We start from the raw sequence: 15,283 nt of genomic DNA on the forward strand, positions 1-15,283 counted from the left end.
GGATTATATGCAGTGCATCTCTGCCGCTGTGTTCTTTCTCTATTTTTATTTGATTGACAAGCATCTATTTGAAAGGCAATAATTGAGGTTTAGTTTTTTTTTTTTTTTTTTTTTGGCTTGTCTGTTTTATGCTGCACAAATAGTTTCCCACATTAGGCACATGATGCTTACTCATTCATACAACTGATGGACACATCACTCTGCTGGCTTTATTCTTTATTTCTGCAATAAAGAATAAACCTTTTAACATTTAAGTTTCTAAAATGCCATTGCTTTCTTCAATCACTATTAATAAGGTTTTCATTGGTTGGTCGGCAAACTGAAATCACAAAGATTGATAAGGGCAGCAGCAATCCTGTTCATAAATGAGTGTAGTGATGAGATGTTTGCCTCATGTTTTGTATATCTGAACTATACTTATAATGTGTATTTTTTTTCATTTTAGGTGAGGTATTAACCAATGAAATGCCGTGAAAACCACTGGCATTAAATGAATCAAAGGCTAGTATCAATATAATTTGCTGTCATATTCAACCTGTTATTTAAGGTTAACTTGCGACCCATGCAGTTGTCTGTACCTAGATGCCTAAAATCTCTCAAGTGTGTACAATTCATCGTAGATGCTTGCCTTCAGTCTGAATAAGCCTTCAGCAAACTGTCTCACATGGACTCAAATTCATCAATGCGTTGCTTGGTGTTGCCTTGACGAATCTGACGTAGGGTTTTGTATTTGTCGCGGCCGGCCTTCACATTCTCAGCGTGGATCAGGTCATTGGGGGTCTTTTTGCTCTCGTCTACAGCTCCAGCCAGCTCAGTGCTCAGGAACTGAAAGAAAACACAAACACACAGTGAATAATATCCTCTTACCTGAGGCTCTTATTCAGAAGCCTTAACCCTCAACCCAGCCCTCCCCCCCGATCCCCACCTGAAAACACTCTATTGTCCATATTTATTAAGTCCATTTTTGTGTTGAGTCCTCTATGCAATATCACATCTTCTTTTAGCTGTGAGACAGAGACCAACTTTATTTCATTTGTAATAGGTCTCAGCTCCATGACAGTTGTGGCTGGAATGATACCAAACAAATGATGATGTAACCTACCTACAACAATGTTTAGTTACATAGATTACACTTTTTGGTGCCAATTAAGCTGCCAGTTTTTAAGTAGTGTCAAAACTTCTATACAACTGTCAACAGAAAACACAACAAATGTGCCAAAACCTATTATAAAAATCATCACTTTCTCACTGAACCCTACGGTCCATATTTCTTATTAAGGCTAAAATATTCCAAATAAAACAATTACTTTAAGGTTTTGAAGGCTCCACTGGATTGGAGAATATGACTAATAGTCTACAACCAGGGTAGCAGCTGGCACAGTGTGGTAACATGCTCACAAATGCAATAAAATCTGTGCCAGATTTTAAGGAAGCAGTGTCAAGAATTTCTCAATCAAATGCCATGGCAATATGTCCTATCGTATATTTTAAAGATATATCAAGGTGGACGTCAGTGGTGGACCTCCCAGCCGGTTGGTTAAAAATATACTGACTTTTTATTTCAAGAAAAGTAGGATGTTCTTTTTAATACAATCTTGTTTCATTGGAACTAGTGACCAATAGAGTAATCACATTGGCCTCAGCATTCAGGGGTGGAGTGATTTACAGAACAAGTTATTTACTAAACCTGTATTACTGCAAATATGGAACGCTACTGCAATTTATTTGTCTGCACCTTGAAAAGCTCCAGGGCAGCTCTGGGATTGTTAATTTCTCACCAAACATTACCTAAGACACCTGGAAACCCAAGACATTTCACTATTCCCTCAACTTTACCTTGAGGTTTTTCTGCAGTCTCTGGTTTTTCTGAGTCTCCGTTACTCGTTCCTCCTCACTGCGATCTCGAACCATGCCAGGTGACGTCAGTTCAGCACTGGCCTCTGCGCTGCTCTCATCCGTCTCATCGTGCTCGTGCATATGGGGGTGGACCGACTCCTGGATGTGGACACCCATGAGTTTAGTCTTCAGCTCCTCTTTGGTTTGCTCTAAATCAGCTTCTACCATCATGGCCTGTCAACACACATGACCTGATTAAAGTAGTGTGGTTGAACATCAAATTGCAAGACTACTACTAATTTTATTTAAAAGACTGACACCATGTTTGGACATATTGTCTTATTCAGTTCAACAAGGAAAGTGCTTTTAAGCATCTGCCTGGCAGTGTAAATTACCTGCAGTACCTATGCTAACAACAATTTTGTTAGATTTAGATACTTCTTGAGAATAAACCCTGACTACAGTGGATGGTCTTCTGAGAGGTGCTTCTACATGTTATTGCGGTCTATTGTGCTCCTTATTTGTTTGAAAAGATTTGAATACACTTTAGCTAAACCTTTTGCATTAAATTTGCATATGCTTTTAATGCTTTTAATGAGTTATTATAAGAATTTATATTTCCACTGAGCAGCCAAATGCTTCAGGTGGAAATACAACAGCACCCCAAAATGATCGCAACCACATTTTGAAATTCTAGCTATATACTTGTCTATGGCTGATGCTTTGCTTCTACTTTACTGCAGTCTAACACTCAGTAGTGTCAGACATCTCTATTTCTTATGCTTCAATTCATCCTTTAACTCTCTCATGGCTCTTTGATTAATTCTCACCCTTTTCTGCCATCTCTTTGCCTCCTCGTCCTTTTTCTTCTTGGCGTCTTCCAGCTGCGAGATCTTAGAGGTAAGCTCTGCCAGCTCAGTGGCCTATACACACACGCACACAAATGGGAAGAAAGTTAAGAGTGCTCCCGACCTAAGGTCATTGTGCTCTGTGTGCCTGTGCATGAGTGTCTAAAAGAATATGTGTCTGTGTGTGCACATGTATGTTCATATGTGGCATAACAAGTTTATTTTCTAACAGTTTCAGCTGAACATGTAAATTACATGATTGCTTTAAATGTGTTGCTTTGACTACAGTGGTTGCTGGCAAATGATGATTTTAGAGCAATTTTTTTTTTTTTTCGGTTTCAGAGTTTAGGGACAAAACTGGAAATTTTATCTATTCAAACAATTTAATCTATTCAAATCAAAATGAAAATGTGTTGTACATGAATACCAAGCTTTCCTGGTTCTTCATCTGGGTTTCAGACTGGTATAGCAGGGCTGCTTTAGCTTCCACTGCAGCTCTGCGGTCCTTGTCCAGGCGCTCAGCCTCCTCCTGAGCAATTGTCCTCTCCTTCTCCAACTCAAGAGCCCTGTGAGTCTGCTCCTCCAACTCTGGAATACCCATGCACGTGTGAACAAAAACATCCATCACATACAGATATGCCCAAATAATATATGCTTTAAAGATATTTTGCAAAAATATTTCAATATGCTAAACCATTCTTTTAACAGAAACGATAAAACTTGAGTTGAGAAACATTTGTATTCAGGAGGTTGTCACACCATCTTGAGCTCTTTTTGTCTGTTCTTCAATCTGTCTCAATCTTTCCATCAGCTCCATGGTCTCACGGGCAATCTTCTCTGTTTCCTTCTCAGCATTTTCTCGCTTTCTTTTCTCACTCTCAAGCAGAGCCCTGACAGGAGAATTGTGCATAAATACACATCTGAAAAAACTGTATCTCTTGACAGTTCTTTTTTTATGCAGGGAGAACACACTGTAAGCTGTTATAAAAAAAAAAAAAAAAAGCCTTCATTATTTCCTCTTTCCTTACCTCTCCATCTGCTTCTTGTTCTTCTCCTCCCTTGCCTGGGCCTTCATCTGCTGCACCTCGATGGTGTCAGGTTTACGTCTGCGCATGTACAGGTCATGATTTCCCATACACAATGCCAGGATACGTTTGTTGATGCGAAGACGAGGTACGTAAAAAACAAAGTCCTTTAACACAAAAATCATCAGGCAATGGGTACCCAGAGGTAAACCTATGACACACAATGGCTTCTTAGTTGATTTACAGTTATACATTGGCTTAAACTAAATGGATAGGTCGGGTTTAGGGAAATTTTACAATTGTTTCCTAAAATAAGGGGGTGTTTTTCTTAAAACAAACTAAGAGGCTAAATTCATGTTAGTGTATGAGATCAAGTACCATGCTGTCATTATGCTGCTCACTGTGATTCATGTATTTAGCAGAATTGGTAATTTCACCAGTAACAAGTGTGTAGAATTTTCTCACACCTTCTGTGTACAGCCACAGTGTAAATATAGAGGCATATCTGTGAAGACACATTTGTAGTATCTTCTGTGTAGTTGCTACAATAGTCAGTATGTATCTCTAAGCACAAGGAGACGTGCTATTTAATCCCACCTGCAAATGTCCAGGAATTGAGTTCATCTAAAATAAACTCACACTTCAACAGACTGTCAAGTTGTACAAAGGTAGGATGCCATTTGTTTGACATTTGGTACGTAGGACGCGCCATATGACCTGGAAGGACTAAGGACTTATATTTCCAGTAATCATATGCTTCACAGACTTTATAAGTATTACAGACGAATCACTGTTAAGGATTTTTAAGGACTATTGAGGACTTTACATATAATGCTTTGGCTTACCGGCGCCTTCTTGTCGATTGGTTTGATGACAAACTTCTTGTCGTTGAAGGAAATGTTTCTGATCTCACTCCAGGGGAAGCCAATCTTTGGGGTCATCCTGAAAAATATCAACATACTAAAGCTAGAGACCAATCCCTAGAGCCATGCTACAGCATCATAGCAAAAATAATTAAATACAGGAATACACTGATTCACAATAACTTTGTCAGAGAGGTTTTTTAAATTGAAACATACTTGTCCTTTTTGTCGTAGATATTCAGACCTAGGGCATCCACCCCCAGCCACAGCTCAGACCCTTTCTTGTTCTTGATACTAAAATAGTTGACCCCATACATCTCCAAATCCTGGGCTATTTTCAAGTACTCCACCATGGCATCTTCTCTGTGGTATGGAATAATTTAATGAACTACAGAACACCTGCTTGCAAGAAATGCATTAATGACTCTTGTGTTTATTTTTTTAGTAAAACTGCAGTACCTCAGCATTCCTTTGTGCTCTTGATGCCACACCTGGATTCTTCCCTCCCACTGATTCTTATTCAACTTGTGTTGCTCCAAAACCCTGGTTTTATCAGTAAAGAGGACACCCCAGTTAGAATTCAGACGACTTGAACTGGAATTACGGTGAACTATCCCAATAACCTGGCTCACTACCTCTGTGGCAGCAGCTTCTCTCTTGTGAGGTATCCCAGTACGTGATAGTCTTTTCTGTAGTCTCCATGTTTGACCTGAACTGCATATGAGGCCAAGAGAACTGCAGTCTCAGGTGGGCAATATATATCATCATTTAGGATGCTCTCTTTTACCTAAAACACAGAAAAAAAGACAAAAGGTCAGTTTTGATTCATGATTTGTTTTTTTATGATGCTGCCTTGTGTATAAAAATATCATACATGATGGTTTTCGCAGTAATGTGAATTACACATTTTTTTAAAGTTTATTTTATGCACCTGGATCCAATTTTCTGTGCATGTACTACCTTATAGAAAACCCATGAGGGTTGAGAGATCTGCATGAGTCATCATGAAACCCCCACTGGTCGTTAAAACAGGTCCAGCAGTGTTGTTTTTATTTTATACAGACTAAATAGAAATTGGTGTTTCTGATCATTTCTTTAGTAAAGTTCATGTCAAGCATGGATCAGTAACTTTAAAAAATGTGGATTGTTTACATGTCACAAGAACAAAATTCACAAAAAATATCAGAAAATGAGGATTATTAGGAAAGTCCATCCAACCTGCAGAAAGAAGAGGCGCTGAGTTGCCTCCTGGATCAGTTCATCAGCAACATCTTCAGGGTAAAACTTAGCCCTGAACTTAATCAACAAGGGGTTGTCCTTCCTCACATCTTGAGCTGTCACCTGGGATTGGCACCCAATAGCAGAGGGATGCCAGAATGAAGAAATAAGTACTAATTAGCCTCAGTTTACATCTTTATTTGTATCACAGTGTTGGAGGACTCAGATTATGCCATCAAGGGATGTAAAGCTGACATACAAACTTTCTTCTCCTCACCCTCTTGTTCAACTTGAGCCAGGTGGAGAAGCCTTTGCTGTCCTGATACTGGAGGCCAAAGAACCAGGTTTCCCTCAGCCCGATCGTCTTCACTATCTAAACATATCAATGGTCAAATTTGTGCTTGTTTTATTATAATGTATGTCATCACTCCTGCCCTGGTCCTGTTCATTTCACTCATTCTGCTGTACAGCTAAAGCTTCCATCTGTCTGGCCCCTGCCATTTGTCAGCCATCCACCAGATGCCCTCAGCCATTGCCCCCCACCCCCACTTCCCATCCACTCACACATCTGTTTCCTGTTTTTCACTCAGTATTTAAACCTGCCTGGCCCACCTGCTCCCTGCAAGAGCACTGTAGCTCCCATGCTGGAATCCTGTGAACTCTTGTTCTTTCAATTTACCTTTTTTCTATACCTCTTGCCTGCCTCTTCACCTGTAGAGCTTGGCTGTCATTGTTTTGATTAAACTGACTTCACTGCACCTGCCTCTTGTACTCCATAACCGAAATGTGACTTGCACAGTGTACCTGGTCAAAAAGCTGCTTGCCAGTTGTGCTGGGCAGGATAGCAAACTCCAGCTCAGCATCCATGGTTGTAACTCGGACATTTATCTGCCAGACAAAACACCCACAATGAAATACAAGTGGAAAAGATCCTTGCTGTTCATTCATCTGTCACCGGAGAAGCATCAAGGACAGTGCGGAGCAATAACCGAGAAAAAAAGAGCACCAATGATTCTAAAAGAGCTGTGTTCGTTCTTTGCACTGATATTAACATTGTTGGTTCTGACAACAAAATGACCAAAATCAGGGTTCAATACACTCTTCTGTTCAATCAGGAGCATCCATTCACACTATCAAAAAATGCCTGCATTATAATTTAAACTTATAAAGATAGGTGGTCCTTTTCATGTGGTATAACTACTAATTACAGGATTAAAATAATGACACCGTTATAACATCGATTTTGTATGGTGTGAAAAAATTCATCATATGAATTTAAAACTGTTGATATAGACTGAATTATAAAATAGGAAAAAAAAAAAAGCAGGATTGAGGATCAGTTGGTTTGCTCCATTCATTTTCTGAGCCTGGCAGGTTTCACACTTCCACATAACAATTGTGACAGTAATAAAGACTACATACTTTAATTGTAAGCCGTGCCCAAGTCTCCGTCTAGAATATATTAAATTCTGCAATTGTTTTGGCTACGTAAATTATGTGACAACACTGCAGTAAATCCAGGAACACAAGCACAACAGATTAGAAACATCTGGCTGCTGGGCACGGTATCATCATGTTTTCTACTAAAAATATTTTTCAAGTTTATCAACAAAGGACTAATACATTTCTGCAGACTTTACATTATTGGATAACTCACAGATTTCAGTCTGGCCACCACCACTACTACTACTACTGCAATTTAACATATCAACAAAATAAGAAATGCAGTAAAAATGTAGATATAAATAATGAACAACATCTACTTACAGTTGACATTTGTATTGTTTTATCTGTAGTTGTAACACTTCCTCAGAAAGGTGCTGTGGAAGCCTTTTCTCTCTGCAGTCATATGAAACTGCTTGCAATACCTACAAGGATTATACCAAACGAGAATGAACCATTGTATTGTTCCCAAGAACTTCTCTCTTAGTTAATCCAATGGCAGCTTGGGGCCCACACTTTAGAGAGGCACGCTGCATCTCCCGTGAACACTTTACCCTTAAACTGATAATGTTTTGAATGTGGGTCACTCATTCAGCACCTATGACCTTTGTCTCCCAAACCCAGGCTATTTATAAAGGGACACAAATCAACAGTAGCCTTACTCAGCAGCACCAGATGTTCCAGTAGGAGTGAAGGTGCCAGCACATTATTCTAATCTAATAATCCTGTCTTTAACAGCCCATATTGTGACAAAACCATTGGTGGTAACTAACAGGGCTTCAGCCAGAATTCTAGTACTCTTATGTCACCACATCAGATATGATTTTAGGAGTAATTTTACAGATAGCATGCACCACAACACCAGTTGATGAAATCTCTGCTGTAAAATAAACTATGGAAAAAAGTCTGTGAAATGGTTTAAAGTGGCACTGACAAGAGGCATAATAAAGATTTCTGCCTGGTAATGTTACGTTTACTTAAATTGAGGGTGTAAACACTATAGATATAGATATACTGTTCATATTAAAGCGTATTGCATCCTTTGTTCAACCCTGTCGAGTCTCGTTGATGCGCCTGATGCTCTGTAACAGTGGTTAGGGCCAATGTGACACTGTAATGGTTAGGACTATACTATACCCAAAGGCTGCGTGTGACACAAAGGCTCGCGGAGCCACTCGTCACACGTAACCACGGTTTCACATTGCGGGCGCGTGCTTGCGGGCGCGCACACTGGCTATTGTAAATTTTATCAACAAGGAGACCACCGTGGCCTCACGGGTAACCGAGTCAGGCAGCAGAACGACAAGGGACTACTTTACCATGGCGGACGAACAAGAAATAATGTGCAAATTAGAAAACATCTTGGAAATACGGTAAGAGCTGGACGTGCAGTACATGTAGTGGTTGTCAGATGCATGAAACGGGCTATGAAACGTTTTCTTGGCTAACGTTAGCCAGCCATGAACAAGCTCCATTGGCTTCGCTTTTGTTATGGAGCGAGCTAATATTAGCCGGTCTGCTGCGAACCCTTTCTTTAACAGGGCTCTGCTATTAAACTTTTATGGTAGCTTGTCTCCGACGGGGATGGAAACCAGTTACTACAGGCTAATGGAATAAATACATACAAACTATACTTAAAGTGCACGTTCGAGTCAGTCGTGTATTAGCGGTCCAGATGTGTATCAACAAAATGCCAGATGTGCTCTGCTAATAATTATTGTGGGTAAGCTAGCGACTTAGCTAGCAAGCTCAACTGTCAGCCATTTAACAGCGCTGCAGATTGGTACCCAAATTGTTTACCGGTAATAACGGAGTAACAGATGCAGAATAAATTATGCACAGAAGACGGTAATTCACGGCTGGAGAAGTTGGTGATTACGCTTTACTTAAATGCAGAACGTCTTACGACCTGATGCTAATTTTACACAACTCAAACAGATGCAAAGAGGGTGTGATGTTTCAGATCCCCGTTCTTTTACAGCTGTGACTGACAAAAAACCTGCTGTCATTTGTCCGTGCCTCTGGCTGCAGGAATAAGACCATCCAGATGCAGAAGATCAAGTCTCGTTTGAAGATTGAGTTTGAAGCTCTGGAGTCTGAGGAGAAACATCTGAAAGAGTACAAACAAGAGATGGATCTCCTTCTACAAGAGAAAATGGCACATGTGGAGGAGCTGCGGCTCATCCATGCTGATATCAATGTGGTGAGTGAGTAACACGGTCAGATAAGCAGTCTTTGCTGAGAGAGTGTCACTGAAATCTTAGTTCAACTTTCAGATGAGAACAGCACTAAGAATAACAATGTTAGACCCACAGCACATTTAAAGAAATAATAATGTGTGCAGTTACAGCATGTTTATATTTTTCAATCTAGGCAAACATAGGTGATTCATACTGAGCATATTACGTGTATTTATCTAATCTTGTCATTTCAGATGGAAAGCACCATAAAGCAGTCAGAGAATGACTTGAATAAGCTGCTAGAAACCACCCGCCGCCTTCATGATGAGTACAAGCCTCTGAAGGAGCACGTCGATGCCCTCAGGATGACTCTAGGCCTACACAGACTCCCAAACCTCAATGAAGAAGAGGAGAAGCTCTCCCTTGAGTCAGTATACACGCATATAAACGCACACATAAAGTGCAACATATGTTGCCTGATACAGTTTACAGTAAGTTTACAACCATGCTTTATGATATCTTTAGGTGTCATAAAAAATGTTTTAAATTGTAGGTTTTTTAGTCAGTTATTGCCACATACTGTTGATCTGAAAACATTTTTGACTACATAACAAAAGTAATCTCTTCACTACACTTAAGCATTTGATTAACAGTTTTTAACTTTTTTTTTTTTTTTTTTTTTTACATAAAGCAATCAAAACTCACATAATTGGAAAAAAAAACTGGAAAAAATACATCAGCTAGCAGTCGCTGTCAATTGGACATTTAAGTAGCATGGCTGCTGCTGAGTAATGGCAGCAACAAATTCCATTTAAGTGTCAGTTAGCATAGTGTTACAGAACAGAATGTGGTGCTTGAAGGACTATGTACAAACATTAAGATCAAGTTTGACAAGTTGAAATTGTGCACTGTGAAAAGCCCAGAGTTAAATCATGCTTGCAGGGACATTTTTAATAGTTTAGTCAATTAGGTTTATTTATAGGTGACACGTACAGATAGGTATAGAACACAGTAAAAAAAGAAAAATGCTCCAGGAGTCCTGGAATGGAGCCTTGTGGCACATTACAAGTAAATGGTGGCTTTGAGAAAATTAACCTATTCACAGATGATTGGAATTTCTGCCTGGTCAAAGGGAACAGCTCCAGTCAACCTGTATCTAAACTATGGCCAAGAAGCTGTAACAAAAACAGGTTACAACGTCACTTAACAAGATTTGTGACCCTGATGAGAGAGTCTGTCCCAATGTCAGTGTCAGTGATTCAGCAATAAGAAAATAAAACTTTTTAATCTGACGTAATAACTTAGGAATTTGTGCAGTTGCTTTTTTTTTTTTTTTTTAGCAATTTCTAGACACAAGCAAACTAAAAATTATCGCACACAATCAACCAGAGGACTCAGGGCAGTTGGGTTGCCACATAAAAACAAGTCTCAGAGGAGATTCAGTAGATGTGATATCAACATACTTGGAGAACAAGTCTCAGAGGAGATTCAGTAGATGTGATATCAACATACTTGGAGAACAAGCTCATATCTGAAAAAGGTCATCTCGCAGACAGTTCTAAACTAACTCATTGGATGTCAATGAGGACAGATGGTATGAGTAAGCAGTAGGGCAAGAAATCCTAGATGACATGTCCCTAACTGGAGCCAACACAGCTGACATTGGGTAAGAGGCAGGGTAAACCCTTGCCAGTCTGTCACAGGGCTGACACATAGACAGACAGACACTCACATTCTTCACCTATGGTCAACGATTCTAACCCCAATCTGCATATTTTGGACTGTGGGAGGAAGCTGGAGTATCTGGAGGAAACACACACAGACTGAGAGAGAACATTCAAACACCACACAGAAAGGCCTCAGAGTTGAACAGGATTTCAAGCCATGACTTGCCAATGTACAGTTATTATTCTGTGTCACAGAGTTGTGTGTACTGTAGTGTAAGTGTGTCTGTTACGTAACATACCCTCAGTTTTAAACGGAGCACACAAAATATTCGAATCACCTGTCAACATAGTGCAGTGCAGTTCAACAGCTGCAAATTAATCCTGTTAATTTATGTGGCTTCAGCAGTAAACCATTATAAAGCTTCGTTAAGTTCCTGTTTATTTCAACACTGCAGACACATCATAAAAGGCTGACAGAGACTCCCAGCTGCACATACTGCATCCTGACATCAATCAGCAGTGGATGGTTGCAGTTTACTGTGGAACAAATCATAGGTGATGGTGCTATAATATGACAGTGACACTGATACAAGTGTTGGAGCAGGAGAGATCCAATTCAAGATGCTAGTTTTATCAATTCCATTATCCACATTTTGCTATGTAGGAAAGAGGAAATGGGATGAGAAAAGTCTAGCAGCTGGCCTTCCTCAGTGCCACTGGCCTTGAGCCCTTTAGATGAGTGGCTATTTTATTTATTGTCAGGGGTGTTAAACGGGCTTAGGGATCATGTTCCTGTTTTCAAGTGTACATTAGAACATTTGTAGAGATAAAAACTTTTTTTTTTTTTATCTAAGATTATTGTCTTCCATTGTTCAGACCAAAATACAAACCCAGTTTGCCAGTAGCAATTCTGACAAGCTGCTGATCTAGTCCCTCACTCCCAGGTAAGGCTTGTTGAGATGTGACATTTCTGTTGACATCTGGATTTTTTAAAAAACTTACAATGGTGATAAAACAAAACAAAAAAAAACAAACAAACAAAAAAACTTGTAGGTTTCCTTTTCTTTGGTTAGGCTATTCAGTGTACTGCATACTGAAATTTTTTTCACAAACAGCTTTATGCTGAACCCACTGCTGTTCTGCAGGCTGACAGCATTGTTGGAAGGTTGGCTTCTTTGGCTGTGTACGGTGTAGAAGCTTGGATGATGAGTTCATTCCTGGCCATCTGATAGTTGTCTCTTTTTTCCTTCTTGGTAGCATGCTCCTTGATGTTCCAGAGTTCATGAGATACTTAGAAAGTTGTGGGTTATCTAGGAAGACAGAACTCATCACAGAGATTTATAAGGGTGTCTGTAGAGATGTTAAAATTATCACTCACATCTTGTGCCAACCATTTTACCTAATCTTAATAGTGCCTGCTGTAACTGAATTGCAAGGTGTGATGGAGCAACTCTGAAGAAAATGAAATCACATCTTACAGGCCTGTGTAGTTATAGGTATATTTTACTCTGACAATGATATATCAGCAAAAGATGTGCACTCTACACCTTAGTAACAGTAAAAAAAATGAAACAACTCATATAAGAGTAGATTGACAAGAACAAAATGTATTAACTGAATTTCTGCAGCATGTTTGCTTGTAAATATGCTTAAATGTTTGTAGCTTTGGTGGTTTTCAGTTACAAGAAATATAACCCGTTACATTTATGTCAATGCTCAAAGTTCTACTCCATCACAAACCTATTTTGAGAGAAACCAGAGTGTAATGAAATGGGATATCACTTTTTTTTTTTTTTTTTTGATAATGGGCCAGTCAGGCATAAAGTTCAAGGCCAAATTTTCTTTCCCAGCTCTCCCCTGCCCACACACATGCTTGCGTGAATGCAGATGAAGATTATCAGTCAAGATGACTGTACTTTTTCTCAGATTTGTACATAGAAAGGATGTGTGAGCTCAACACTGATGTCGTCCAATTTAATCCTTCTTTGTGCTTGGTTTTGTCACTCCACAGCTCTTGATACACACTGTAGATGGGAAAATCTCACTGAATTATGATTCGCAAACCTTGAATAAGAATCCCAGATAGCCAGGTCTTTCTGTTTCTCTCTTTCTTCTTTTCAACAGTTACTTTGAGAAGCAGAAAGCAGAGTGGCAGAAGGAGCCGCATGAGCCTGCCATCCCAGAATCCCTTGCTGCCGCTGCAGCAGCAGCACAGCAGCTCCAGGTGTCCAGGAAGCAAGATGCCCGCCAGACAGCCACCTTCAGACAGCAACCCCCTCCTATGAAGGTATGGCCCCTGCTGTAAAAATTCCAGTTCTTCAGGTTTCAATAGTTTACTCCTAATTATACCATACATTGTATGGTGAGAAAACAACCCCCCAAATCTATATTAACAAAACCTAATCAATTGGCGTATCTGTCCTCAAAAGATGACAGTAACAACATAATGAGAACTTCTGAAATACTCCTCTGCTCCTCTCTCCAGGCCTGCCTGTCTTGCCACCAGCAGATTCATCGTAATGCTCCCATCTGTCCATTGTGCAAGGCCAAGAGCCGCTCCCGCAACCCAAAGAAGCCCAAGAGGAAGCCAGATGAGTAGATCATACTCCAGCTTCAGCTTTACTAGGATTTAAAGGGACCTGGTCCAACACACTGATCGAGAATCAGCCATGTACCTCACAATATATGGCTGTAATATTAGATCAGAACAATTTTCACATTCAGTTTCCACATTAATAGTCGTAGTAACCTTTATTGGTGCTTTGGATGTGTTTATATGTAATGGTATGACTTCCATACTAGGTTTACTAGACCCTAAACATTGTAACTGCAATAATGCAAAAAAGAACTTGATATAATGTCCAAATAATTTTGTTGTTTTGTTTATGGCCTTAGATATTGTACTGTACTTCCTAATTATTTTGCTTTGTGTGCATGCTTTCATGGCTGTCTGTTGTGTATTATAGTGCCATCATTAAATCTAATAGGTTTATTTGAGAAGTAAAAACATGGTGTTGTTTCAATGTTTACAGTGTTCAAGTGACAACAAACTGGACAAAAAAGGCCAGACACGTTTCCTCTGAATAGTATTGTGTTTAATTTGCTAATAAGAAAATAAATGGCTGTTTTGTAATAACCGAGTCAGCATGTTTCTATAAACAAGAACAAGGCTAGTTGTTTCTTTTACATTCAACATTAAACCCTGCTCTGGCTACACAGGATAACTGAGGACATCACCATTACCATACGGCTCAGCATAAATAGGTGAGTTTAGTGTGTGAAAATAAAGAGGCAGCACAATGTTTGACTCCACCACAACATTGTCCCATTTATTGTATGAACACTGTGCCCATCATGTCTGCAGCTGTCTGTCTAGAAAAGGACAGTGGGGTCTTGTTAAATGAGTTTCTGATGCGTTTTTGTCAGGGTAACCCCTTATTTCTGTTGCCAGGGCAACTCCCCGTCCCAAAGTGGTTGCTAAGGCAACTCCAGGTTGCTGCGACCCGCATATCTTAACCAAGGGGCTCCGCCCAAATCCCGTTAAGGGCACCAGAGGACTTTGACACGAAACTCCTCCAGCGTACAAACTAGAAATAATTATTCTTATCTTATAAACAATCATCCTGCTCAGGAAACTGGCATAAATATTACCCCGACAGTTATAGGCTGTCCTTAGAGTCACTTACTCTGTAGCTCAGCTTTGTGTTTAGTCTGCCCGTCAGTGTTTGGAGCTGCAGTTGTGTCTTCTTCCTCCTGATAAAACTTTTGAAGGCCAGGGAAGCGGTTTCTTGTTCACACATGCTGCAGGCGTCGGGATCATGGAGTTCCACCTCCGCAGCCTGCTCCAAAAGACATAACTCATGAGCAAACTAGCCACATGCTAACAGTGGGTCACAAGAATCGGGTCCTGACCTGTCTCATCTGCTCCGTCAACGTTTTGAGCCTCAGCAGCGACATGAGTTCAAGGGGGACGGGCAGAACGGCAGGACCCTGGCACAGGAGCCCGTGGGAGGGCTGGTCTCCCTCCCCGTCAGCACGCTGTGTGGTGGGGGTGCGCGCTTTTTGATTTCTAAATCCGCTCTCTGCTACATCTCGTCTTTCAGGTTCAGTTCTCTGCCTCCCCTTGAGTGCGTGTCTCCTCCTGTCAGACATTTCTGAACACTCCGTGTGCTGCTGTTTGTCCCGGACACACAAAATCCTGGT

General features: G+C 40.2%; 2 protein-coding genes across 6 annotated transcripts; one reads left to right on the forward strand and one right to left on the reverse strand.

The window, feature by feature from the left end:
- Window positions 1–220: 220 nt before the first annotated feature.
- Window positions 221–9,362, reverse strand: LOC113144161 (moesin-like). 4 transcript variants are annotated; one of them, XM_026329952.1, is made up of 15 exons: window positions 9,233–9,362; window positions 7,558–7,658; window positions 6,595–6,678; window positions 6,068–6,163; window positions 5,791–5,913; window positions 5,208–5,359; window positions 5,032–5,115; window positions 4,789–4,935; window positions 4,555–4,651; window positions 3,713–3,876; window positions 3,444–3,574; window positions 3,112–3,272; window positions 2,667–2,759; window positions 1,837–2,070; window positions 221–825 (listed from the first exon to the last, which is right to left on the reverse strand). In XM_026329952.1, exons 2-15 carry the CDS (start codon window positions 7,564–7,566, stop codon window positions 661–663), a joined length of 1,740 nt encoding a protein of 579 aa, XP_026185737.1. In that variant the 5' UTR covers window positions 7,567–7,658; window positions 9,233–9,362; the 3' UTR covers window positions 221–660. The 4 variants fall into 4 exon arrangements, with proteins under 4 accessions (XP_026185737.1, XP_026185738.1, XP_033181291.1 ...); XM_026329951.1 differs by having other exon boundaries at window positions 661–825; window positions 9,226–9,307; XM_026329953.1 differs by lacking the exons at window positions 5,208–5,359; window positions 5,791–5,913; window positions 6,068–6,163; window positions 7,558–7,658; window positions 9,233–9,362 and having other exon boundaries at window positions 6,595–6,653.
- zc4h2 (zinc finger, C4H2 domain containing) lies at window positions 8,453–14,213 on the forward strand. Of its 2 annotated transcripts, XM_026329956.1 has the most exons (5): window positions 8,453–8,606; window positions 9,265–9,436; window positions 9,668–9,840; window positions 13,205–13,367; window positions 13,566–14,213. In XM_026329956.1, the coding sequence occupies exons 1-5, from the start codon at window positions 8,554–8,556 to the stop codon at window positions 13,677–13,679; spliced, it is 675 nt and encodes a 224-aa protein (XP_026185741.1). In that variant the 5' UTR covers window positions 8,453–8,553; the 3' UTR covers window positions 13,680–14,213. The 2 variants fall into 2 exon arrangements, with proteins under 2 accessions (XP_026185741.1, XP_026185742.1); XM_026329957.1 differs by lacking the exon at window positions 13,205–13,367.
- The last annotated feature ends 1,070 nt before the right edge of the window (window positions 14,214–15,283 follow it).

The sequence above is a fragment of the Mastacembelus armatus genome, chromosome 10, assembly GCF_900324485.2.
Source record: "Mastacembelus armatus chromosome 10, fMasArm1.2, whole genome shotgun sequence".
NCBI classification, from domain to species: Eukaryota; Metazoa; Chordata; class Actinopteri; order Synbranchiformes; family Mastacembelidae; genus Mastacembelus; species Mastacembelus armatus.

Excerpts from the sequence above, each read along its gene's own strand:
- zc4h2 (XM_026329956.1), top strand. The coding sequence starts at position 8,554 with ATGGCGGACGAACAAGAAATAATGTGCAAATTAGAAAACATCTTGGAA. Across the intron at positions 8,607-9,264 it reads GAAAACATCTTGGAAATACG|GAATAAGACCATCCAGATGC; the intron begins GTAAGAGCTGGA and ends CTCTGGCTGCAG. Across the intron at positions 9,437-9,667 it reads TCCATGCTGATATCAATGTG|ATGGAAAGCACCATAAAGCA; the intron begins GTGAGTGAGTAA and ends TTGTCATTTCAG.
- LOC113144161 (XM_026329952.1), bottom strand. Across the intron at positions 5,360-5,790 it reads AGCGCCTCTTCTTTCTGCAG|GTAAAAGAGAGCATCCTAAA; the intron begins GTTGGATGGACT and ends TCTGTGTTTTAG. Across the intron at positions 3,877-4,554 it reads CAATCGACAAGAAGGCGCCG|GACTTTGTTTTTTACGTACC; the intron begins GTAAGCCAAAGC and ends TTTGTGTTAAAG.